The 25337-nt window shown below is 41.2% G+C and overlaps 1 protein-coding gene across 5 annotated transcripts in view; it reads left to right on the forward strand.

Moving 5' to 3' along the window:
• Window positions 1-545: 545 nt before the first annotated feature.
• Cdc42bpa (CDC42 binding protein kinase alpha) overlaps window positions 546-25337 on the forward strand; it is a 195290-nt gene continuing 170498 nt past the window's right edge. For all 5 annotated transcript variants that reach the window (XM_042701156.1, XM_042701152.1, XM_042701153.1 and 2 more), the window contains exons 1-2: window positions 546-743; window positions 20005-20096. In XM_042701156.1, coding sequence (XP_042557090.1) covers window positions 566-743; window positions 20005-20096 — 270 coding nt within the window. In that variant the 5' untranslated portion in view covers window positions 546-565. The remainder of the gene's footprint in view (window positions 744-20004; window positions 20097-25337) is intronic.

Consider the following 25337-nt stretch of genomic DNA (forward strand, 5'->3'; position numbering starts at 1 on the left):
CCAGGCCCGCCGGCCGCGGGGCGCGCGGGGAACCCGCTCCGCGCCGGGGTGCGGCGGCGCGGCCTCGGCATGAAGCGGGCTCGCGCGGCCGCCTAGCCGCCCGCCCGCCCGCCGCCAGCTCGGGCGCGCCGCGGGGCCAGGCCCGAGACGCCGAGGACGAGGCCGCGGACGATGACGAGAGCGCCCGGCCGCGGCCCGCGGGGCTGACCGCCCGGCCCGCCGAGGACGCGGTGCAGGCCGCGCCGCGCCCGCCGCCCTCCTCCCCGCCGGACCGCGGCCGCGCGCGGGACCGGAGCCATTGGTGATGCCGCCGCGCCCGCGTCGGGGCTCGGGGGCACGGGCCGCGTGCTGAGGAGGGAGAGGAGTTGTGCGGCGCGGGCGGACACGCTCCGCTGGGACCGCGTCTTCTCAAAGCGGACGGTCTCCGTTTGCGGGGACCGGAGTCGCCGCGGCGCCCCGAGTCTGCGTGGCGGGCGCCGCGTCGCCGGAGGTCCACCGCCTAGCGCCCGGCGTCCGGCCCTGGGGCCGCGACGGCCAGCCCGCCCGCCGCGCGCGCGGAGCCACCATGTCCGGCGAGGTGCGCCTGCGGCAGCTGGAGCAGTTCATCCTGGACGGGCCGGCGCGGAGCAGCGGGCAGTGCTTCAGCGTGGAGACCCTGCTGGACGTCCTCATCTGCCTGTACGACGAGTGCAGCAACTCCCCGCTGCGGAGGGAGAAGAACATCCTCGAGTACCTGGAATGGGGTGAGTGCTCCCGCGCGCCCCGCCGCGCCCTCCGGGCGCACCCGCCTCGCGGGGCTTCTTCCCGACCTCGCCTCCTTCTCTTCTTGTTTTGGTGAACACCTTCTCAGGAGTAGGAGCGGGGCACCTCGGCGGTGGCCTTGATGGAAGAAGGCCTCCTCCCCCTCCGCCTCTTGGAACTTAGCACGGAGGACTTAGAGCTTTAGGGCAGCGGTAAGATTTCACAGAACGCCTGGGCCGGGCAGAAAGGGTTTGCCGCGGGAGGTTGCCAGAGCATGGCCGAAGGACAGCCCGGGGCTGGAAAGACGCAAGCCTTCCTCACCGTCTTGGAGATCCCTGGGGACGAGAGGAGAGGTTGAAGTGTTGGGGAGACTTGAGGTGGCTGACCAGGGGTACAAGCTAGGGAAATGACTAATCATGGACTCCCCTACCCCGCCCCCCCAAACGGTCCGGTCTCTAAAGTAAAATAACGGACATTTACGAATTTTTGTGACGCTTGTTGATGGAGACGGATTCGAGGTAGCTTGAGAGTTACATTTTACCCCGAGTCGGATTTCAGCCTTCACTGGGTAGAGTTTTGCTTCAGACTTGTAAATAGAGATGTGATCCCGAAGACCTGTCACCGAGCTAGGGCGAGGGCGCTAGCTTCCTGGCCGCGGCTGCGGGCCTTCACGACTCAGGGCCGGAGTGCGTGCGCCTCCGCTGGGCACGTCCCGCCCTCGGCGAGGGTCAGTGGCTCTGCAGGGATTTTGGCCAACTGCTGTTTTGTGTCCCCGTTGGAATGTTAATGATTTTTGTTTGTTGGTATGTTTTTATACTAACCTTTGTTTCAGAGTAAATCTTTATTTTCTAGAAGTAAAAGTCTGGGGCTGTTTTTTTAAATTTTTTTGGACTTCAAGTTTACTCAAAATTAGTTTCTTAGCTCAACTACTGATTCAAGAAATGATTACACATCGTGGTTTTTTTTAATTGTCCAGTTTGCCAGTATTTAGAAGCATAACTGCTGACAATATGATGTCAGTTTATGATGCAGTTTAATGGGAACGGGATGATTTTTTAAAACTTGTGAATTCCTGTGGGTCCTGGGGCTTGGACTCTGGGCGCTGTCCCTCAGCTCTTCAGCTCAACGCAAGCACTCTACCGCTTGAGCCAGAGCGCCACTTCTGGTTTTCTAGTGGTTTATTGGAGACAAGAGTCTCACAGTTTCCTGCCTGGGCTGGCTTTGAACCATAATCCTCAGATCTCAGCCTTCTGAGTAGCTAGGATTACAGGCGTGAGCCACCGGCACCCGGCTACATGCCTTTTTATGTGTAATATAAAATATAAAGCACATAATGGTTTTACATCCTGTTTCATAAATTCACTTTATCCCCCGGTGCTTTCTGGTTATTTGGTTTATGGAGTTTTGTGCTATGAGTTTTTGGTGTATTATTAAAATAAATGTTCTCTGTTAAATATATTTTCATACATTTCTTTTATGTGTAGAAAACCTCCCACATTGTTTGTGTCTATATTTATTAAGCCGAAAAACAAAAACACAAGTATAGGGCCAAATTGCATTTTTAGTAATATATTTAAAAGAATCTCAAACCAGGAACCTAACCACAGTTGAAAGTAACTTTTAGTAGCACCTTTAGCACCTTGTACCTACTTTCCTTAGCAGTCTGCTTTATGGTGTGGAACTCCACAGTCTTGTAAAAAAACTGTTACTGGTTTTCAGTTCTAGAAAAGAAGAGAATAGGATTTTGTGTACTGAGGCTAAGCACTTAGTCCTCCTGGCCCTCCCTTCCCCCCTTTGGGAATGCCAATCAGGTCTTTGTATGTGCTCTGTCATTGGGCTGTACTGACAGCCTCTCAGGCATGTTTGTAAGTTGGGATGTGAAGTCTTGAATGTGGGGGTTATCAGCCGTACAGGTTTGAGTGAAGAGCAAGAAAAGAAAGTTAAGAATGGAGCTGGGCCCTGGTGGCTCACGCCTGTAATTCTAGCTACTCAGGAGGCTGAGATCTGAGGATCGCGGTTCTTAGCCAGCCCTGGCAGGAGAGCCCGTGAGACTCCTATCTCTAATAAACCACCAGAAAACCGGAAGTGGCGCCGTAGCTCAAGCGGTAGAGCGCTCGCCTTGAGCTGAAGAGCTGAGGGACAGCGCCCAGGCCCAGAGTTCAAGCCCCACGGCCGACCAAAAAAAAAAAAAAGAATGGAAAAGAAAGCTAGGGGATGCTCACTCACCTGTAATCAGAGCTACTTGGGAATCTGAGACCTGAGGATTGTGGGCTAGCCCAGGGAGGAAAGTCTGTGACCTATCTCCAGGTAAGCATCAAAACAACAAGAAAAAATCTAAAAATCTACTCAAGTGGTAGGGCACTATCTTTGATCAAAAAAGCTCAGGAACAGTGTCCAGGTTCTGAGTTCAAACCCCAGGACCAGTGCGCATGTGTGTGTGCATGCACAGAATGGGAAAGCTGTGAATAGATACAAATGAGTAAGTAGTAGGCTAGCTACCTTTTATTTTTTCCTTCCTGTTGTGGGGCTTGAGCTCTGGGCCTGGATGCTGTTCCTGTGCTCTTCAGCTCAAGGAAAGTGCTCTACCACTTGAGCCACTTCCAGTTTTCTGGTGGTTTATTGGAGATAAGACTCTCACAGACTTTCCTGCCCAGGCTGGCTTTGAACTGTGATCCTCAGATCTCAGCCTCCTTAGTAGCTAGGATTACAAGCATGAGCCACTGGTGTCTGTCTAGAATTGGCTATCTTTAGGTTACTGAAGAATTTAGGTCAAGAATGGCAGTAGGAGTATTTTTTTCCCTTAGGTGCTGAAATATATCAGCTGTTTTTCCATATATGAATTGATTATTATATAATATTCTTGTTATCTAACAGAAAAAAAAACAAGGAAATTTCCAGATTCTGACTTGACCTTGGTTTATTTTTTTAAGCATTATTTTTTTGGTAGCTGGTAGAAATTTAGAGGGATTATTGTTGAGTTAAATTTTAACAAGTTAGATTTGCCATATGATATTTTCAGTTTTATTTTAATAATTAGAAACTATTAGGTCATTAAATCTTTAAAAGACTCAATAATTACAGTAAGAGATCAGTGTAAATACTCTGTATTACATGGCAATTATTTGTGTTTGGCATTTGTATTAATGAAAGTGCCATTTGGGTAATCCTTATCAATGCTGATGATAGGTTACGTAAAGTAAATGGAGTCAATATTGACTCATTTCCACCAATTTTATTTTATTCCTAGATAGAATTTTCACTTTTTTTATTAGCTTACTTTAGTTATACTGAGGGGTATTTCATTGTACACATGTGGGTCCATGTCAGTTTTTTTGTTGTTTTTGTTGGTTGTGGGGCTTGAACTCTGGACTTGGGCGTTGTCACTCAGCTCGTCAGGTCAAGGCTAGCACTCTACCACTTGAGCCACAGTGCCAGTTCTGGTTTTCTAGTGGTTTATTGGAGATAAGAGTCTTCTGCTAATGCTGGCTTTGAACCAAGATCCTCAGATCCCAGCCTCCTGAGTAGCTAGGATCACAGGTGTGAGCCATCGGCACCCGGCCCATTTCGGTTTTATATTAGCCCAGCTAATGTTTTGTTGGTAGCAACGTCATGGCAATAAGAAAAATGACAATTCTGTGAAATGTGATGTTTTTCTTTAACACAATCCTTGTTTTAGGTGCTGATGGTCACAGCAAAGGGGAATAAATAGAGCAGGGGAGGAAGTGGGGATTAAATCAAGGAGCACTTTAAGACCATAGTTGCTTTTACATCTAATAATGTATGCTAGTTTCTAGTTATAGTCATAAAGATTTGAAAGACTTTTTTTCTCCTTTGTTTCTTAAATTGTTGAAATGATTTCAGTTTGCATGCTAGTTTATATATAAATACATATGCATATATAAGTACATGCTTATTTTCTTTTATACTAGTAACTGATTGTCCTATTTCAAGAGTGAATCAGATTATTTTGTCTGGAACAATGCTGGCAAATGGTAGAAACGTGTTCAGCAAGTGCTGGAAGGCTATTACTCCACTCCCCCTTCTGTTCCCCAAGTCAAGCTTAGAGGTAGTCACCAAGTGATACTGGTTACTACAACAGATGGACATATTTGTTAGTAAATTGTTTTAAGAAAGATCACTTTTTTTTCCCCAAGAGTATTGCTTTATGAGTGAGAAGAGTGTGTCAGGATTAACACTAAGAATTTTGGAACTATAATTACTTCATATGGAAATTTAGGATAAAAAAATCATAACATGGGGCTGGGAAGGTGGCTCAGTGGTAGAGCGCTTGCCTTGCATGCATGAGGCACTGGGTTCGATTCCTCAGCACCACATAAGCAGAAAAAAAAATCATAACATGTTGGAAATTTTGTGAAATGTTCCATAAGTCATAGGACTTGATTGCTGCTACCTAGTAAGCCCAGTCTATTTTAGGGTAAAAGTACTGAATTTGTTATAAATTAGTATTGTAGTACTACTTTTTTAATGGAAAAGTTGTTTTTCCCCCCCAGCCTTTTTTTCTCTTTTGATACCTTATTGCCAGTAAGCTTTATATGAAACACAGTGTTTTCTGTCCCCCCCTACTAGTCGTGATAGGTTTCAAAATCAATAATCTACCCAGAATTTTAAAAAACCTAAATACTATAATAAAAAATCGTTTATATAGTGTTATTATACAGAACACTTGTGTTTTCTTATATTTCTTCTTTTTTATAATTTTATTTTATTTTATTTTGGTGCTGGTCCTGGAGCTTGAACTCAGGGCTTGGGCACTATCTCTGAGCTCCTTTTTGCTCAAGACTAGAGCTCTACTGCTTGAGCCATAGCGTTACTTCCAGTGTTTTCTGAGTAGTTTTTATTGTAGATAAGAGTTTCATGGACTTTCCTGCCCTGGCTGGCTTTGAACCTTGATCATTAGATCTTAGCCTCCTGAGTAGCTAGGATTAGAGACACGAGCCACCAGTGCCTTGTATTTCTTATTGATCAGAACATTTTGATTAGTATAGATGAACTACAGTAGGTTTACTATTTAACAGTGATAATATAGGAATAGATCCTTTTCTCAGAAAAACAGATTAGTAGGACAGAGGAGGAATTTAATGCTGGCAGTTATAGAGGCCAGATACTTGGAAAGTGGAGAGAGTGGGAGAGGGGAGGGAGACAGGAGAGAAAGTGTGGTAAGAGAGAGAAAGAGAATGAAGGAGAAAGGAAAATGACTACCAAGTATCTGAACTGTGTGAGTGAGTGGGTATTTTTCTTGTAACGATAGAACTAACTTCACTGCTTCATGTTTTCTTTGGTGGTTCATTGCCTCTGGTATTTTTTATTTTCTAACCCGGAATATTGACTTTCATTTATTAAAAGAGGAATCTAAGCCAGCTGAACTTGAGGGATAACCATATGACCTATAAATAATGGTAGTAGTTGGGAAGGGATGGTAAGGGGAAACAGGAGGCAACAATGCTTGATAAGAAATGTACTCATTACCTTGCTCGTGTAATTGTATTTTCACAATTAAAGAATATAAATAAAATCTTAAATAAAAAAAATGATGGTAGTAGTTTCCTGGTTGTATCTTCCTGTTGGCTGCAAATTAATTCTGGGATAGATGTGGTTGAAGACTTGGTAGTTCTATAGATTTTTTTTTTTCAATAGACTGCCAGTGAGTAAATTCATGTTTTAAATATTGAAGAGAGGGTATAAGTTGTTCAGCTGCTTTTGACCATATCTTCATAAGTGAGAAGTTCTTTCCTTAGTGTTTTAATGGCCCATGTCGTAACTCTGTGCTACTCCAGGCATATGAGTGGGTGTCCTTTCGTGTCATGGAATGTAAAGCTCCTCTCCAGATCCAGGGATTTTCCTTTTCTTCAGGACTGCCCTGCCTCACCAACTGCTCCACGCCTCCTCTTTACAGAGCCTGCCTCTTTAGGATCAGTTGGTTGGCAGTAGTAGGTCCCCTCCCCAGTCTGGTGGTTCTATATCTCCACTGCTGGAGTGCAAAACTTCGGCTTTCACGAGAATAGGAGGCATGAAGACTTGTCTCCCCATCACAGTCCCACTGTCTGCCCTTTAGTTTTTCCTCTTTGAACTGCTTGCTTCTATTTTGGGATAGGGCTTTCTCATCCAGCTTCCTCCCTAGTTTCAAAAGGTGTTCTGTAAATCCATGGAACATTAACAGATGGAGTGTGGTGTTGGCCGTGTGTGTAGTTTATGCAGGTAAATATGTTGGTAAAACTGTTTTAGACCAAACCCAACATTAGAATTTTAGGAGGCTATTCTGTAATACGCTTACTTGACTTTGGAATCCTCTTTCTGCAGTGTTTGGAGGCTAGATGGCAAACAGGGTTCCATGAAACACTCCTTGGAAATGATGTTTCAGTGTGAGTTCATTGTTCTCCTTCTAACTCCCTGAGTATCAATTAGAAATATTGAGAGAAATTTTGAGATGCTGTGTGATTTGGAAATAAAATCACGATCTGAGTAAGTTATATTTTACTTAGCAGCTGTTAATTGTTTTCTGTGTAAAAATCATGTGACTTGGAAATAAACTTAAGCCTGGTGGAACAGTAGTGCTGTTACTGGAGTATTTTGCATCTTTGAAATATGCCCTGTAAAATAGTGAAAGGAGAATAAGGAGCCAGTGTGTGAACTTGTAAACCTCTTGGGATTAATGAAAAGTATCTTATTTTCTTGTTCTAATTAAACTTGCTTTTCATGTCAGGCATTTACATTAAAGATAGTCTTTATCTTTTGTATCTTCAGTAACTATGATTGTAGCATGTTAAAGTATTGCTGGATGGGGGCTGGGAAGGTAGCACTTGCCTTGCATGCATGAGGCCCTGGGGGTTCGATTCCTCAGTGCCACATAAGCAGAAAAAGCTGGAAGTGGTGCTGTGGCTCATGTGGTAGAGCACTAGCCTACAGCTGAAGAGCTGAGGGACAGCACCCTGGCCCAGAGTTCAGACCCCAGGGCTAAAAAAAACCCACTGTTAGATGTCTTCCTGAAAAAGATTTCATTCATTTATAAGGTCTCAGGAGAAGCAGTCATAGACTCATGCAATTTTAGAATCCTTTATAAGTGCGAAGTATTACTGCTTATATTACAAAGCACCTTATCACAGGAAAAGTTTCAAAAATTTCTGAGGCAAACTTGGTTGCTTTACCTACTTTGCCTAGGTAAGGGCATTTTAACTTTAGAAGCTACCTGGTTTGGGCCATGCTGGCATACACTAGGAAGCTGTAGGAGGTGTCTCAGTCTGGAGCCGACTAGTATGGTAGAGAGTGATTCCCAGCTTTGTCTGCCACATAAGTTTTAGGATACTGTGACACCTGACATCAAAGTCCGAACATAGGCAAAGGTTTGTCTGACTTACCTTTCTCCTTTTCCTGGTTAGCATTTTTACATGCTTGTATCACAGAGCTAATCTAGCAATATTTATTTAATTGGTGGAGTTGAGCATGGCATATATAAATATTTACAAGGGACATTGGGTTATGAGCTATGTCTTTATAGGGTACAATATGAGGTTTGCATACATGATCCTGCTAACTTAGTGATCTTTTTTTAGTGACCCTTGGCTTTTCAGTTGATTTGCCTCTCAATCATTGATACAAAGAACCTATCATAGTTGTGAAATAGAACAAAGCTAGATAGACTTTCTGAGAGCTTTGCAAAAGCAGTGGAATTGTCCTGTTTGTTTCAGTACAAATCTTATTGCTATGTATGGGTGTTTGCTAGGAGCAGCTAATACCCCATGTTGTCTCAGATACTATGAAAAGTAGTCAGATATCTACTTAGAAGGGTTATGTGCTGAGATTCAAAAGAAGGAAAAATTAGAAAAACCCTGACTGGGAGGCAGTGACTAAAGCCGCATTTTGATTGTCCTGGTAGCTACCTGTTATCTTGCCCTGAAACATTTGAAAGCAGACTAAATACCTCAGGTATGTGGTGAACCTGACACATTAATAAGATGTCATAGGACTTTGTACTCTGCCTTACAGATTTCCTAGAGTTTATGGGTTAAACCACAATAATACTTGCAAGTCTTGTGTAATTTGTTTCTGTCCTTTTGTTGCATACCTTTGTAGTGTATCACTTGCTGACTGACGCATGCTAAGCTGGCAGCTTTTTCGGAAGTCCATTGCTTGAGGCTGTGATTGATGTGACTATATTATTTCTTTTGCTTCTTGCCTGTGGGGTAATATCAACCAAGTGCAGCACTTAAACTGATTTTATTCTACCTTGTATGCTTTTGGCACCATTGACTTACATAGGGTAACCTTGTATAAATGGATTTATATATCCCTAGATCTTTTTGTCCATGCTTTCCTTGTCCATAAAATGCTAAATATCCTTTTCCTTTTTGTTTCTCACATCTCAAGCCTGAGAATTGTGTATATCCTACTTGTCCAAAATTAAACAAAACTATGATCTTTTGATTTATCAGCATCTTGCTGAATATCTTTTAGTGACTACTGACAGCTCTCATCAAGATGACATTTAAACTAGTTAGGATAGCATACATATTTTAAAAACATGATCTGTCTTTTTGTACCCTTTTTTTTTTTTGGCCCGTCCTGGGGGCTGGGCGCTGTCCCTCAGCTCTTGCGCTCAAGGCTAGCACCCTACCACTTGAGCCACAGCACCACTTCTGGCTTTTTCTGCTTATGTGGCACTGAGGAATTGAACCCAGGTCCTCATGCATGCAAGGCAAGCACTCTACCACTGAGCCACCTTCCCAGCCTCTTATACCTTTTTCTGAGGCAGCGTCTCCCTCTGTAGTTATGGCTGGTTTTACAGCCCCTTATACCTTTTTCTGAGGCAGCGTCTCCCTCTGTAGTTAAGGCTGGTTTTGAACTTGTGATCCTCTTGCCTCAGCTTCCCGGGTTCTGGGATTATGAGTATACGCCGCCATTCTTGGCTCATCTAATTTTTTTTTGTTTTCATTTCTAAAAAAGAACTAAAAAATTGAAACAATTTCAAACACAGAAAAAATGTAAGTACAGTTATTTTTCTTAGACCAATAGAGAGTAATTTGCCTACCTGATGCTCTGTCATTCCAAGTGTGTGTATGTGTGTGTGTGTGTGTGTGTGTGTGTGTGTGTGTGTGTGTGTGTATTGTTTGCATTCTTTTAGCCATAATACAGCTATTAAAATCAGGAAATTATTGAGGAAGAGATAGTATCATCGAATCCTTTGAAATCATGTACTACTGTGAGCTTTATCAGGTGCTTTAATATTTGTACAGCAGAAGGATTCAGTTGAAATCATGTATTGCATTTGGGTACCATGCTTCTAAGCGTAATACTCCCTCTGGGCTAGGTCTTCAGATTCTTTTGCTACTGATTCTTGAAGATTGCAGATGATTATTTATATTGGTAGCAGTGGCAGTAACCCTCAACTTGGATTTCTTTCCTTTTGATTAGATCTGGGTAAAACATCTTTGCTAAGAATATGGCAGAGGTGATACTGTGTTCTGATCCCATTGCATCCCTCTGCGTGCTCCTTCACCCAGCCACTGGGAGGATCGCAGTTACAGAGACTGGACCGCGGAGCTGAGGTTTGGGGCACCAGGCACCTGTAGCTTTCTGCCAGTTTCAGATCCCAGGGTTCCATTCACCAAGGTTTTATTGGTTTTGTGCAAGGAAGTAAGGTACACAATTCAACACATGACAATATTTTGTATACAAGTGACAGTTGACCTTCTTATTCTGGGGAGAGCTAAACTGTGAACAGCCTACAATTTGCGTAAACCTAAGTCTACCCTGAGGCTCCCACACAGTTTAGGTTGGAATCTGAGTTCCTGTTAAGCCAGGACTGATTGACCTTTCCAGAAAACTCTTAGCTTTCTTAGGGTATATTCCAAACTCCCAATCCTTTTGGGGTCTCACAGCTCATGATCCTATCCCATTCAGTGGAGGGTGATTTCATACTACTTCATCACTTGTTAAATTGGTATCTCCCAGATTCCTACATATTCTTTCTTTATAGTACCAGTCCTGGGGCTTGAACTCAGGAGTTGGGTTCTGTCCCTGAACTTTTTTGCTCATAGCTAGCATGCTACCACTTGAGCCACAGCACCACTTCCAGCTTCTTTTGGTGCTTAGTTGGAGCTCATAGTCTCACGGACTTTCCTGCACTGGCTGGCTTTGAACTTCGATCCTTAGATCTCAGCCTCCTGCGTAGCTAGTATTACAGGCGTGAGCCACTATCACTCAGCTTCCCTTTTATAATCAAGTTATTTTATAGGAAGAAGAAATGACGTAGATGCCTTTTCTTATAAAGTTACAATTTTAACTTAATGAGCTTATGGTTTTCTTTGTGATTCATTAGGCTATAATCGTTCACTACTGTTTGTTTACATGGCTTGATTTGGCCCAGGTGTGGAAAATAGGAGTTCTTCCAAATTGGCTATGTGTCCTTTGACATGTTTCATGATTCTGTAACAAGATGGTTTAGCTTGTCTGTCCTTTTCCTGCTCCAGCCTTAGAGTCATCATTTTTTTCCTCAGGTCCTGGCTTGTCTGAGTAGAGGAAGTGAAGAAGATGTGAGCTCTGAGTATGCTCATTGCTCCTGTGTGTTGTTCACAGCTCTGTCTTTGGACAGAGCTATCTTCATCCATCCTTCCATCCATCCAGCTATCCATCCACCCACCCACCTTCCCATCCATCTATCCACCCACCCATCCATCCACCTTTCCATCCATCCATCTACCCACCAATCCACCCACCTTCCCACCCATCCATCCACCCACCTACCTTCCCATCAATCCATCCACCACCCATCCACCCACCTTCCCATCCATCCATCCATCTAGTTATCTTCCTGTTCATCTACCCTCTTACATATACCTGTATATTTATATCTATTTACTTCTATAGATAATTATTTCAATATTATTTGTCAAAGATCATAAATTTGCACCAACCTCTCTAATTCCAGTCCAGTATTACCGGGTTTATTTGAGTTCTTTTTCTATATTGCAACTCTTGCTGCCTACTGTTGAGAAGCATGGCTCCCATTGTCCTTAATTTACTTTGTATGAGCTATCCTTGAGGATATAACTGGCCTCCCTGATGCTTCATCTCCTTGCTTGTGCAGATAACTCACCAGTTCACCCAGTGTCTTCCCAGCTGGTACTTCACTTCTTAAGCTTTTATTCTATGTGCCAGATTGTGTTCCTTTTTACCCTAAAGCCATACTCTTCGCCTAGCCCAGTCTCAGACAGCCACCGCAGGCTTTTCTCTTCACAGGAGGCTGCCCAGGCTGGCCTTGATATTGAGACTCCCTTTTTTCTTCTGATGAGATTACAACTGTGTGCACCATGTCTGCTATCCCAATTTACTTGAAAAATTAAAGCTACTTAAAAGTGAACCTACGTACGGTAAAGCACTATTTGATGCAGATCCCGTGTGTTTTAGCAAATGAACATCACGTGACCATGATTACAGACAGGTACAGAGTAGTCCATCTCTGATGGTCTTGTGCTACCCTTTTGTATTACACTGAGCATTTATTCTAGTGAAAAGTGAAATCCTGTTAGTTGTTAAGGCCCATCTTTGAGTATTCCATGAATTTCAATTTGTTGGTCATTAAAAATTTTTTTTGGGTGATGTTAGGAGTAGGACCCAAGACCTTGTTTATGCCAGGAAAGTGCTCTACAACCCAGTTAATTTTTTATGTAAACCCTTTCATTCTCCCACTCTGTGCTTGTCCTAGTAGGTGTATAGTAGATAGCAGTATTATTGATTGAGTGAATTAATGGAATTATAGTTGTTTTATAATATATCTGATCATGAATATTGCTTAACCCTCGAGTTTTATGTCAGATACTTGTTTCCTTTTTGATTCACCCTATTTTATTTCAAAAGGGGTTTTCTTTAAACTTTTAAAAAATTATTAATTTGCAAATAAAAATTAAAAAGTGACTTAAGTGGTGATTTATAATCCTTTTTTTAAACAGTTGATAGTCTATAAACAAGTATTTGCTGGAGGGAGGTAAGAAATAAAGATAAAATGAAAATAGTGTCTAATTTGTGAAGGTAAACTTTTCTTACTTTTAAGTCTTGAGAGTATTTGTTTAATGTCCAGCATAAACATTTCAGAGTATGATGATGATGAGTTGGTCATACATATATGATTTCATTTCCTTTCACCCTCACTCAAACTCTAGTAAAGACCTTTTTTTTTGTTTTAGTTTTTTTTGTTTTTGTTTTTGTGGACCAGTCATGGGGCCTGAACTCTGGGCCTGGGCGCTGCCCCTCAGCTCTTCAGCTCAAGGCTAGCGCTCTATCATTTGAGCCACACTGCCACTTCTGGCTTTTTTGGCTTATGTGGTGCTGAGGAATCGAAACAAAGGCCTCATGCATCCGAGGCAAGCACACTCTACCACTGAGCCACCTTCCCAGCCTGTGAAGACCTTTTTGAAGAGCCATAATGTTGAAGGATGAGAGGGACACGAGTCTGTAGGATGCAAGCTGGGAACCTGAAAAGTCAGAGAAAGTGGAATCTGAGTTAGAGGTAAAAGCTGAAGACTGTCCAGTGACTGGCAAACTCCTCTGACATTTTAGAGTGTGGTATCCAAAATGTCCGGGAACCTCTGGCCATTGATGTGTGGATAGGGCTAAACTATGGAGAACTGATGGAAGCTGTTTTAGAAGCAGTAGATTTTTCAGGAAAAGGACATTGGAAGTATCACAGTTGTATGCCAGACAGGAGAGAAAATTAGCAAGACCCTCATCTCAACAAACAAGCTAGATGTGGTAGATAACCTGTACAATCCAAGTTATGCAGGAGGCATAAATAGGAGGGTCATGATTGAGACCAGTCTGGGCAAAGAGCATGATACTTTGTTAAACAAACAAAAGCAGCAAAGGCTTGCGAAGTGGCTTAAGTGGAAGAATACCTCCCTAAAAGTGTGAAGTCCTGAGTTCAAATCCCAGTATTGCCCCAAATAAAAAACAAAACAACAGAAATTAACCAAAAATCCCCCTAAATGTAAATAGAAACACCAGGGTATCAGACATGTAAGAAAGCCTCTAATGTTAAAGGTGTAGCTGCAAACAGAAAATAACTTCTGTGAGCCAGACTCCACTGGGTAGTATCATGCAGATTATTCTGTGAGTGTCACAGTTACAGGATCCTTGTGAAGAGTGGGGCAGGGAGAAATACACGCGCTTCCCAGAGCCTTCCTAGAGCAACAAGACTTCCTATTTCACTGAAACATCCAGAAAATATCTCCTGCCCGTCTCACATAGACCCCCATGTTTGTGTGTGAACTGGTCATTGCTTGGTGGTAATGGGTTCGATGAGCTTTGAGGACTATGTTGACTTGACAAAATTAGGATCTTAATTAGAAAGAGACGATAGAATCTGAGTAGACCACAGTTGCCTTCAATATGCTGGCTTTGTGGTTTGCAGTTTATCCACAGCATTTTCATGAGAAGTAGTGTGTGCTCCAGTAAGTTTTTGTGCTGGGCTTTGCCTTTTTTCTGATGCCTCTAAGTGATGTCTTCCCTAATAGTGTGCTTTGATTTATGCATTGTGGGCCAGTGTTACTATGTGGTATAGGAAAAACATGCATAAGAGATAGCTATGATTGAATTAAAATAGTACTTTCTCAACACTGACACCTTTTGTTGGCTTATGCCTCCTCTCAGCACCTATAAAATTTCTTTATTGAGCTCACTTGGCAGTTGGTATGAATCTTGAATTACTATCTTTTTATATATGTTATACCAGGAGTATCTCTCCATCTCTAATTCGTATAAATTTGGATATATGTTTATTGTTAGTGATGTCTGCAGAACTTGTGGAGAAAATCGGCCAAGAATCAGTTTAATAAATCTTTAGCTGGACATGATGGCACACACCTGTAGTTGTAGCTAATCAGGAGAATCATGATTTGAGACTTGCCCAGGCAAAATGCTAATGAGAGCTCCTCTTAACACACAAGCTGGATGTGGAGTATCTTCTGTAATCCCAGCTGTGGATCTCAGTTCATGCTGACTGCAAAGTGTGAGGTCCAGCCATCCCCAGGTGGAGGACACTGCGTAGAGTCACATGTTGCTTTTGGAGAGAATCCCAGAGGATACCAAGTATATACTTCCAGGATAGGAATAGTCTCATAGGATAGTCTCAGTTTTTTTGTTTTTTTGTTTTTTGTTTTGTCTGTCATGGGGCTTGAACTCTGGGCTTGGGCACTGTCCCAGCGCTCTTCAGCTCAAGGTAAGCGCTCTACCGCTTGAGCCACAGCGCCACTTCTGGTTTTCGAGTGGTTTATTGGAGATAAGAGTCTCACGGACTTTCTTGCCCGGGCTGGGTTTGAACTGCGATTCTCAGATCTCAGCCTCCTGAGTAGCTAGGATTACAGGCGTGAGCCACTGGCGCCCAGGTGTCTTGAGTTTTTTTTTTAAACCTATTATGACATGCTTGAAGTAGTGTTTACCATGGAAGCTCAGGAGAAATTGAGTTCTCACAGAGCATCTGAAAATAAGCAAAAGCAGAGTGGACTGGGAACATGACTCAAGTGGTAGATGCTTGTCTAACAAGCATGAGGCCCTGAGGTCAAACTCCAGTTCCACTGCCACAACCACTGAAAAGAAGAAAAGAGGAAAGAAAAGGAAAGAAACCTAGACACAGATGGTGGCTCACGCCTGTAATCCTAGCTACTCAGGAGGCTGAGATCTGAGGATCATGGTTCGAAGCTAGCCCTGGGAGAACTCTGTGAGACTTTTATCTCTAGTAAACTACTCAGAAAAAGCCAGAAATGGAGCTGTGGCTCAAGCGGTAGCTAGTCTTCAGCAAAAAAGCTTAGGGACAGTGCCCAGGGCCTGAGTTGAAGTCCTGGGACTGGCCAAAAAAAGGAGTGGGGGGTGGGGGTGAGGGGTGGGGGTGGGGAGGAAGGAAAGAAACCTAGGCACCTTCTGCCTAGCCCTTACTGAAATTTCCAGGCTCCAAAAGGAAAGTTACTATGTTTGCCTTGCAGTTTAAGTGTAGCAAGCCATTATGATTGTAGTACTATAGCCCACATCCAAGTAAAGGACCAACCTTACAGAAATGTCAGTCCGAAGTGATTATTAGCCTGCACTTGAGTTGCACCATTAAAGGGATTTGATAGGGCTTCGGACTTGCTTTCTTTTTTCTTTATTTCATTCTTTTTTTAATTTTTTGGTGCTGGTAGGTGGCCTTGAACTCATCAGGGCCAAGGGTAGCTATTTTGCTTCTAGTACTCTACCACTTGAGCCAAGCTCCTCTTCTGGTTTTGTTGCAAATATTTTTGAAAAATTTGGTTTGAATATATTTTTATCTTAAAACTTTATTCACCTTCTCTTTTACTTTATGGAAGAGACTTAAATTTTCATACAGGCAAATCTTTTTCCTTTTATGGTTTCTAGCCACATTGGTGCTGAGAAAGCTTTTTCTGTTAGTGTACTATTATTTTTTCTAATTATACCACAGATTTTTAAAAACATCTTTCTCTAATTACAGTATTGTTTTTTAGTTGTGCAAATTGTGGATAATTTTTTTCTCTCCAGTGAGTAAAAAAGTTAGGATAAATACACCAGTCATTTTAGGAGTCCTGTTTGTGAGCTAATTTCTGATTTATTTTTCTATTGGTTCAGGATTAGAAAACACATAGGATGAACTAGCTCCCTCCATTTTTTGTTTTTTGTTTTTGTTTTTTTGGTTGTGGGTCTTGAACTCTGGGCCTAGGCACTGTCCCTGAGCTCTGCCACTTGAGCCACAGCACCACTTCTGGTTTTCTGGTGATTAATTGGAGATAAGAGTCTCACAGACTTTACTGCTCAGGCTAGCTTTGAACCATGATCCTCAGATCTCAGCCTCCTGAGTAGCTAGAATTACAGGCGTGAGCCAGTGGTGCCCGGCTCATGTTTTTTTTAAATAAAGATTTATTGGAACATATCCTCACTCTTTCGTGTGTTTTTATTTGCTTTAGTGATGTGGTAATGGGATTGAATATTTGGCACAGAGACACCATGGCTCATAAAACCATAAATACTATTTTCTTTCTTTCTTTCTATGTGTGTGTGTGACACTGAGCATTAAACACTGGACCTTGTACTTGCCAGGCAAACTGTGTACTAGCCGCAACAGTCCTTTGCTTTTAGATTTTCAGATAGGGTTTCATGTTAACTTTGTGAGGACAATTCTCAGACTGTAGCCTTAACTGTGCCTTCTAGAATTACAGGTGTGTTCTACCATGTCCACCTTCTTCCCTTCCTCTTATTTCTTTCTTTCCCTGTTATTCTTTATCCTCACTTTGCCCCTTCTCCCTCCCTTCTTCCCTTTTCTCTAGTAACCAGGGGCATGAAATAAAAATTACGAGACAGTATCTATTCTCAAAATGGCTGTTATCCAAAAGACAGAAAAACAAAAACATACAAATGTTGGCAAAGACACAGATTAAAGGAAACACTTACATACTATTTGTGGGAATGTGAATTCCCACAGCTGTAGTAGAAAACAGTATGAAAGTTGCCTGAGAAACACTAAATGGGACTTTTTTTGGGGGGGGAGGTTGGGGTGAGGGTCCGGTCATGGGCCTGAACTCTGGGCCTGGGCGCTGTCCCTCAGCTCTTCAGCTCAAGGCTAGCCCTCTATCACTTGAGCCACAGCGCCACTTCCAGCTTTTTTTTCCCCCTGCTTATGTGGTGCTGAGGAATGGAACCCAGGGCCTCATGCATGCAAGGCAAGCACTCTACCACTGAGCCACCTTCCCAGCCCTAAATGGGACTCTTATATGATACAGCAGTCCTACTATTATAGGGTGTGTATCAAAGTGAAATGAAATCAGTGTATTGAAGAGACATTGCATTCCAGGGCACACCACAGCACTATTCACAGACAGGGAATCAACAGAGGTGTCTGTTGACAAATGAATGGTTACGAAACGTGACACAATGAAATATTATTCAGTCATAAGAAGGAAGTCATACTGTGGTGGAAAAATGGATGGAACTTGAGGACATCATGTTTTTATGGAATCTGAAAAAGTTGATCCTGTAGAAGTAGATAGCAGAGTGACCATCGTAGACCTCTATGGGAAGCTGGTCACTATGGGCTCCTGTGGGTGGATGGTCACTGCAGGGCTCTAAGGGAGGGGAGGAGACTGACAGATTAGATAAAGCTGTCACATTGTTTGCAATGTTCTATAGCACAGTAGGGTGACTAGCTAAGAGGTAGGAGAGAGTAGGAAGCAGAAGGGTGGGGTGAGGTCATTTTGCAAGTACAAAACCCCAAATTAGAAGAAATATGTGGAGTTTTAAGTGTGCAGCAAGGTGACTGCAGTCAGTAATAATGCATTGTGTGCTTCATAGCAGCTAGATTTGGAATGATTTACAACTAAGAGAAATAGGATGCAATAGTTATCATAATCAAAGTGTTCACTTCCTGGCTGCCATGTATACTTTTCTCTATGAATGTTTTGTCATAACCTTCACTCAAACTTGGTCTTTTTCTTTTATCACTCTGATTTCTGGTGTGTGAATTCCAAATAGAGATATAATCCCTGTCACTTACAATCTGCAGCCCAAATACAGAAATCTTACTGTTTGGCCCAATGAACAGGGAATACCTCTGTTTTCTAAGCTAGTTAGGGCTCAATATCCTAATATGAAAACAATCTATAGGCTCGCTGTTTCTGTTCTGTTTGCTTTTCTCATGCTCAAGTACATGTGTCTGGCTTCATAGGGGGAAGAGAGATTTTTTTTTTGGGGGGGGGCTTGAACTATGGGCCTGGGCGCTGTCCCTGCACTCTTCAGCTCAAGGCGAGCACTCTACTGCTTGAGCCACAGCACCACTTCTGGGTTTTGAGTGGTTTATTGGAGATAAGAGTCTCATGGACTTTCCTGCCCGGGCTGGCTTTAAACCGCTATCTTCAGATCTCAGCTTCCTGAGTAGCTAGGATTACAGGTGTGAGCCACTGGCACCTGACTAGAAAATTGTTCTTATAATGAATGCTTCTTTAATCATATAAACTCTTTTTTTGTTTTGAATAAAGATGAGAGAGGAGATAATCTTAAACTTCTGTTAAAGGCAACAATGTATAGTGATTAATAATTTTAAAATGCCAACTTTATCTTGCATTATTAGTAGTATTACATTTAAATTCTTTGCCTGACTTTTAAGGCCTCAAGATAGTCCGTATTTTCATCTCTGATTTCTCCTCACAATTTGGTAGTAACAATGTATTACCACTATCGTTCCAAATTTACTTCCTTGAATCTCTTCATTTGCTTCTACATTCGCCTCTGCCTAGAATGGTCTATATAGCCAAACCCAGGGAAAGGAGCAGAAAGTATTTACTTAGTTCTCAAAGTAGGTTCCACCTGTTACCTTCTGTGTAAGTCCAGGTGTTCAGACCACTATGTCCCTTCTTCTTTGCTCCTGAAGTACTTATATTACCTCTGTTAGAAACATTATCTTTCATTGTTATGTATCCTTCCCACATGTGAATGTATATGCAGATACACTCACATATATACATTCATGTGGGACTATCCTTACATTGTCTTATCTGAAGACTGTGAGTTTTTTTTTTTTTTTAAAGAAAAGCTTCTGTTTACTAGTTGTTACCATAGCTGCAAAAGTCTTTTTTTTTTTTTTGTCCGTCATGGGGCTTGAATCTGGGCCTGGTCACTGTCCCTCAGCTCTTTAGCTCAAGGCTAGTGCTCTACCACTTGAGCCACAGCGCCAACTTCCGACTGTGAGCTTCTTGAAGGAGGATATCATAATTATCTTTAAAAATATGCCAGTCATTGTTACTATCTTTTGCCCTTTCCCCAAGGCACGTTAAGTAATCATAGATAATTGTGTGTGAGAGAATTATTAATTTACCTGATGGAGATTGTTTAGATCTATCTGGTGTCATGAAATCTGTTTTTTAAAAAACTCCTTGGACCTTTGTGGTAAAATATTTAATAGTTAGAATGTATGGAATATTTAAGATTAGAATAAATGGGCTTTATTTTTACTTCTTTACTGTTATGCTTTAATCCATGCTTTTTGGTGTTAAAAATTGTTCCGTACCAAAATGGATTATATAAGCAAAAAAATATATTGCTTTCTTAAGAAAATTAAAATCATTCATTCTCATGAAGTTTGATGAGATTTTAAGGTACTTTGGCATAATTCTTAATTAAATTGGAAATTTTGTTGTATTAATAACACTCTGTTCTATTGCATGTGTAATTTGTATCAGTTTCAGTAAGAAAGTAATTCATGTTGCTCTTTTTTTTCAGCAAAACCATTTACTTCTAAGGTGAAACAAATGCGATTACATAGAGAAGACTTTGAAATATTAAAGGTTATTGGTCGAGGAGCTTTTGGTGAGGTAAGAAATAAACTAAGATTTTATAGAATGTCTGCTAATTGTTTTCAAAAATGTTTTATGCAGTTTTCAGAAAAATTATAGAAATAATTACTTGCTATTGTAATTGATATTGCTGATCAGGAAATAGGCTAACATTTTGAATGAGATACTTCAGATTGGAAATTCATGTTGTTAAGTGTACTTCACATGAGCAATTTTATGGACTCCTTTTTGTGCCTTTGCTTTGTCTGTCCTCATGCCAATGCCACATTGTCTTAAATTGCTCTATCTTGTTAGAAAAGACTAGAGCTCTGGCTTCTCCTGTCTTAGACCCAATTTCCAGTTTATTCTCTCTTACAAAATGAGCTATGTTAGTTAAGTTTTAATAGAATGCTTTATCTGCATCTTTTGTCTCTTTTACTTAGTTATTGTATTGAATGGCGTTGATTCTTCAAATGTTTAACTCATATTGAGTTCCTAAAATAATCCCAGCATGGTTGAGAATCTATTACTGTTTTCATCTGTGAGTGGATTTGGTATGCTGTTGTTTTTGAGTGATTTTTGTTGTTGTGTTTGGGATCACTATTTTTTCTTTTCTTTTCTTTTGTTTTTAGAGGAATAGGCCTAAAATTTTCCTGTTTCTAATGATCAGTCAGGGTCTTAGTTATACTGGTCATTAGAAGAATGTTACCTCTGACTGTTTTCTAGAATTTGTGAAGATAGTTACTACTCTTTATTTATGTGCTTCTAAGTTTTCAGAGGTAAGGCTGGCTGGAACTGGAGATTGTTAGTGGACATTTAAAATAATATATTTAGTTCTGTAAGTGGAAGGAAGAGTCTGTATACTTTTAATTTAGGTGTCATTTGTCTTAGGCTTAGTCATACATCTGACTTTTTTTTTTTTTGGGTCCGGTCGTGGGGCCTGAACTCTGGGCCTGGGCGCTGTCCCTCAGCTCTTCAGCTCAAGGCGAGCGCTCTACCACTTGAGCCACAGCGCCACTTCCGGCCTTTTTCTTTTTGCTTATGTGGTGCTGAGGAATTGAACCCAGGGCCTCAGGCATGCAAGGCAAGCGCTCTACCACCTTCCCAGCCCCACATCTGACTTTTTAAAATCTTAATACTGTATTGGTCATTTGTTGATTCAAATGGCCACTTAGTGATCTCTCTTTCTTTTATTTGTCTTGCCTAGGGCATTATCAGTTTTATATTATTTTTAATGACCTAGCCATTGGCATTTTGAGTTTTGCTATTATAGATTTGTTTTCTCTTTTGTTACTTTCTGCTCACTAATATTTTATTCTTTTTGGTTTGAATTTGCTATCTCTTCTAATTTATTGAGAAAGGTTCTTAGGATATATGGATATCTAGCTCTTCTTTAAAATGTGCATTTAAATCTACTTTATATTTTCTCTTGATCTGTTATTTTCTGAGAGAATTGGTTTCTTTTTTATTTATTTCAGTTTTTGCTGATAAGAGCCATATCATCTGCCTGGCAGTGACCTTTTCCCTCCAATTGTTGTGGACTGTTCTGTTGTATCTCTCCATCTTTCTTTCTTCTGGGGCTTTAACTGATGGCCTTGTACCTGGAAGAGCTTCAAGTGCTCTTCCCCCGTAACCATGTTGCTAGCTGTTTTGCTTTTAATTTGTTTTTCAGATAGAGTCTAATGCTAACTTTTCCTGGTCTAGCCGTTAACCTCAGTACCCCTGTCTCTGCTTTCCAACTAGCTGGGCCCCATATCTGGTTATCAGTATTTCTTTAGTAAAGAGGACTGCTGACAATAAATTACCCATTTTTACTTGTCAAATATATATATTTGTAACTATATAAATATAGTGTATTTATGTGTGTATTGTCTTAAAATGTATTTTATACAAACTTTATATATATATATTTACTATTAACATTATTTACAGAAATTTATATAATTATATCTAATGTAAAATGCTTACTGCAATTATACTTAATCAGGTAATATTATATAATAATATTTATATATTTTTATAATTATATAAAATACATGTGGCTGAATAGATTTGTAGAGATTCATTTGTATGTACTTGTGTAGCCATAATGCTGGTCAAGATCTGGAATGTTTCCAGTAATCAGTCAGGTTTTCCTTGCCCTCTCTAAATAACCACTTCCTTGTTGACACTCTGTGCTCATAAATTTACATGCCCTTCTATTTTTTTATTAATGGCATTATAAGCCAGAGTCTATTGGCATTAGTGGTATTATAAGCCATAGTCTTTTGTTTCTGGCTTTTTTTTTTTTTTGTCGGTTGTGGGGCTTGAACTCTGGGCCTGGGCGCTGTCCCTGTGCCCTTCAGCCCAAGGCGAGCGCTCTATCGCTTGAGCCACAGCGCCACTTCCGGTTTTCTAGTGGTTTATTGGAGTATAAGAGTCTCATGGACTTTCCTGCCCGGGCTGGCTTTGAACCGAGATCCTCAGATCTCAGCCTCTTGAGTAGCTAGGATTACAGGCATTAGCCACCGGCACCCGGCTTGTTTCTGTTTTTTTTTGCTACACATTATCTTTATTTTCATTGGGTGAATGACAAATAAATGAATGAAAAATTCATTTGTATGAATAATACCCTATGTTGTTTATTTATACTAGTATTGCCTGTTGAAGTTAACTGATTTTTGGCCACTTAGAAAAATGCAGTTGCTGTACACCAGTGGCTCATGCCTGTAATCTTAGCTACTCAGAAGACTGAGATCTGGAGGATTATGGTTTCAAAGCCAGTGCAGGCAGACAAATCTTCTGGGCCCTTATTTCCAATTAACCAGCCAAATGCTGGAGTGGAAGTATAGTTCATGTGGTAAAACGCCAGCTGAGCAAGCATAGGGCCCTGAGTTAAATCCCTGGTGCCACCAAAAGAAAAAAAGGGAAAAAAGGAAAGTGCTGGAGGCATAGCTCAGTGGTAGAATATTTGTCAATCATGAGGCACTGTGTTCAAATCCCAGGACCATCCCCCCCAAAAACCCCAAAGAATAAAGTAATCACATGTACATGTATTTTGTGAACTATACACACTCATTTATGTTTTATGTGTCACAGAATAGACATAGCTAGCTTTTTTAGTACACAGTGCCTAATAATTTCCCAGGTGCTTATTGATGTATGCTCCCTTCAGTGAGTGATGCTCCAGTGTTTCAGTGTCATTAGCACTTGGCTCATTCGTTTTAACTTCCCCTGTTTTTGGTGGGTGAATGATGATATGTGGTATCATGTTGCATTTTCTTATCACTACCTTAGTTCAACACCTTTTCATGGAGCACATTTGGGACATGAGCACATTTTGGGGTTGGATTGGGGAGGTAGGAGCTGGGTGGGTAGGCTGTCTGGCTTACTGTATAAGTAATCTCTTGGGGTGTGTGTGTGTGTGTGTGTGTGTGTGTGTGTATAAAAGTGTTTTGGCTTTTCCTTCTCTTTATAGATCTTGTATTGAAAAGTAGTTCTTCCTTTTAGTGTGGTTTAATTAATTAAACTGCTCTTTATAATTGGTACTTTTTGTGCTCATTTTAAGAAATGTTTCTAACCTGAAGGCCATGAACATGTTTAATAATATTTTTAGAAATTCTTCATATAGTCTTTAAAAAAAACTTTCACATTTAGGGCTGTGATCTATTTGGTATTGATTATTTTGTGTTTTCTGAAGTGTAGGTGGGTCAAAGTTCATTTTATTCTTTGTGGGGTTATTTTGGTGTCACTTATTGTAAACATTTCACATTTCATTACAAAAGGGACTTTTCTTTATCCAATAATTTTTTTTTTTGGTTGGTCATGGGGCTTCAACTCTGGGCCTGAGCTCCGTCCCTCAGCTCTTTAGCTCAAGGCTAGCGCTCTACCACTTGAGCTAGAGTGCCACTTCTGGTTTTAGTGGTTTATTGGAGATAAGAGTTGCACAGACTTTCCTGCCCAGGCTGGTTATGAACCGCGATTCTCAGATCTCAGCTTCCTGAGTAGCTAGAATTATAGGCATGAGCCACCAGCGCCTGGCTTAGTCCAATAATTTTAAAAACAGTTTCATTGTAAAAACCTTGTTCATATTTCATAAATTTTTGAGCTTGATGTTTGCTGATAATTTTATTTTATTTATTTATTTATTTTGGGTCTGGTCCTGGGGCCTGAACTCTGGGCCTGGGCGCTGTCCCTCAGCTCTTCAGCTCAAGGTTAGCACTCTAACACTTGAGCCACAGTGCCACTTTCCGGCTTTTTATTTTTCCTGCTTATGTGGTGCTGAGGAATGGAACCCAGGGCCTCAAGCATGCAAGGCAAGTGCTCTACTACTGAGCCACTTTCCCAGCCCAATTGCTAATAATTTTAGAATGCTGTTTTCTAAGTTTTGTTTTTGCTAGGATAGAAATGCAGTAGATATTTTCATATGTTGATCTTTTAAAGACCTTGGCATTTTAACTTACTAATTCACATAGATTTAAAAAATTTCTTTCCCTGTACTTAGTCCTATTGTCTCTAAATAATGACAGCATTTTTTCTTTCCAATTTTTATGTTTTTCTTTTTCCTTTAATATTACTACAGAGAAGATGTTGAATTCAATAATAATTCAATAAAATGTTGAATTCAAGTGGTGACACTGGACATCTTTGTCTGATTAGTGAGTCCAGGGTTCTGAAGATACAGGAATAAACACACATAGTTTTTCCTATACACTCACCAACACAGAAGCCTCTTGTGATCCCAAACTTTTCGAGATTTCTCTCCATCAGCAAGAAAGCAGTTCTGCAGCAACTCCAGTTGAGTGTCCTTTAAATTAATTAACTTTGTTACTACCTAACTGGAGGTTGTGTCAAGGCTCAGGATGAAAGACTGCCCTAACTGTAGATATCGGTATGTCAGGACCTCTTGAACTTCTGACTAACTGGCTGTAAGTTTCTCCTGGGATTTGATTAAATCATTGGAGTGGCTCATAGCACTCTGGGAAACACTACCCTTCTTGAAGTGCCTTCTCTCCCTGCTCCTCCCTGTGTCAGCTCTTGGGAAGCTGTTCAAACTCTATACTTTTGGAAGTTTAGAGAGGTTTTTTTTAATACAGGTGTGGTTGATTAAATCATTGGCCACTGGTGATGAACTCATACAGCTCTTCTCCCTCCTGGAGGTTGGGAGGAAGGCCAGCTGTTTCATTTCTCTAACCCTGCTGTGGCTTTCGGACTGCCAGTTCCATTCTGGAGATAGCTTTACAGGATGGGAGCCACCAGTTTATTAACTGCACGCAGCATGACAGACCTGTGATGCTTCTA

The sequence above is a fragment of the Dipodomys spectabilis genome, unplaced genomic scaffold, assembly GCF_019054845.1.
Source record: "Dipodomys spectabilis isolate Male_0828 unplaced genomic scaffold, ASM1905484v1 ptg000288l, whole genome shotgun sequence".
In the NCBI taxonomy this organism is placed as follows: domain Eukaryota; kingdom Metazoa; phylum Chordata; class Mammalia; order Rodentia; family Heteromyidae; genus Dipodomys; species Dipodomys spectabilis.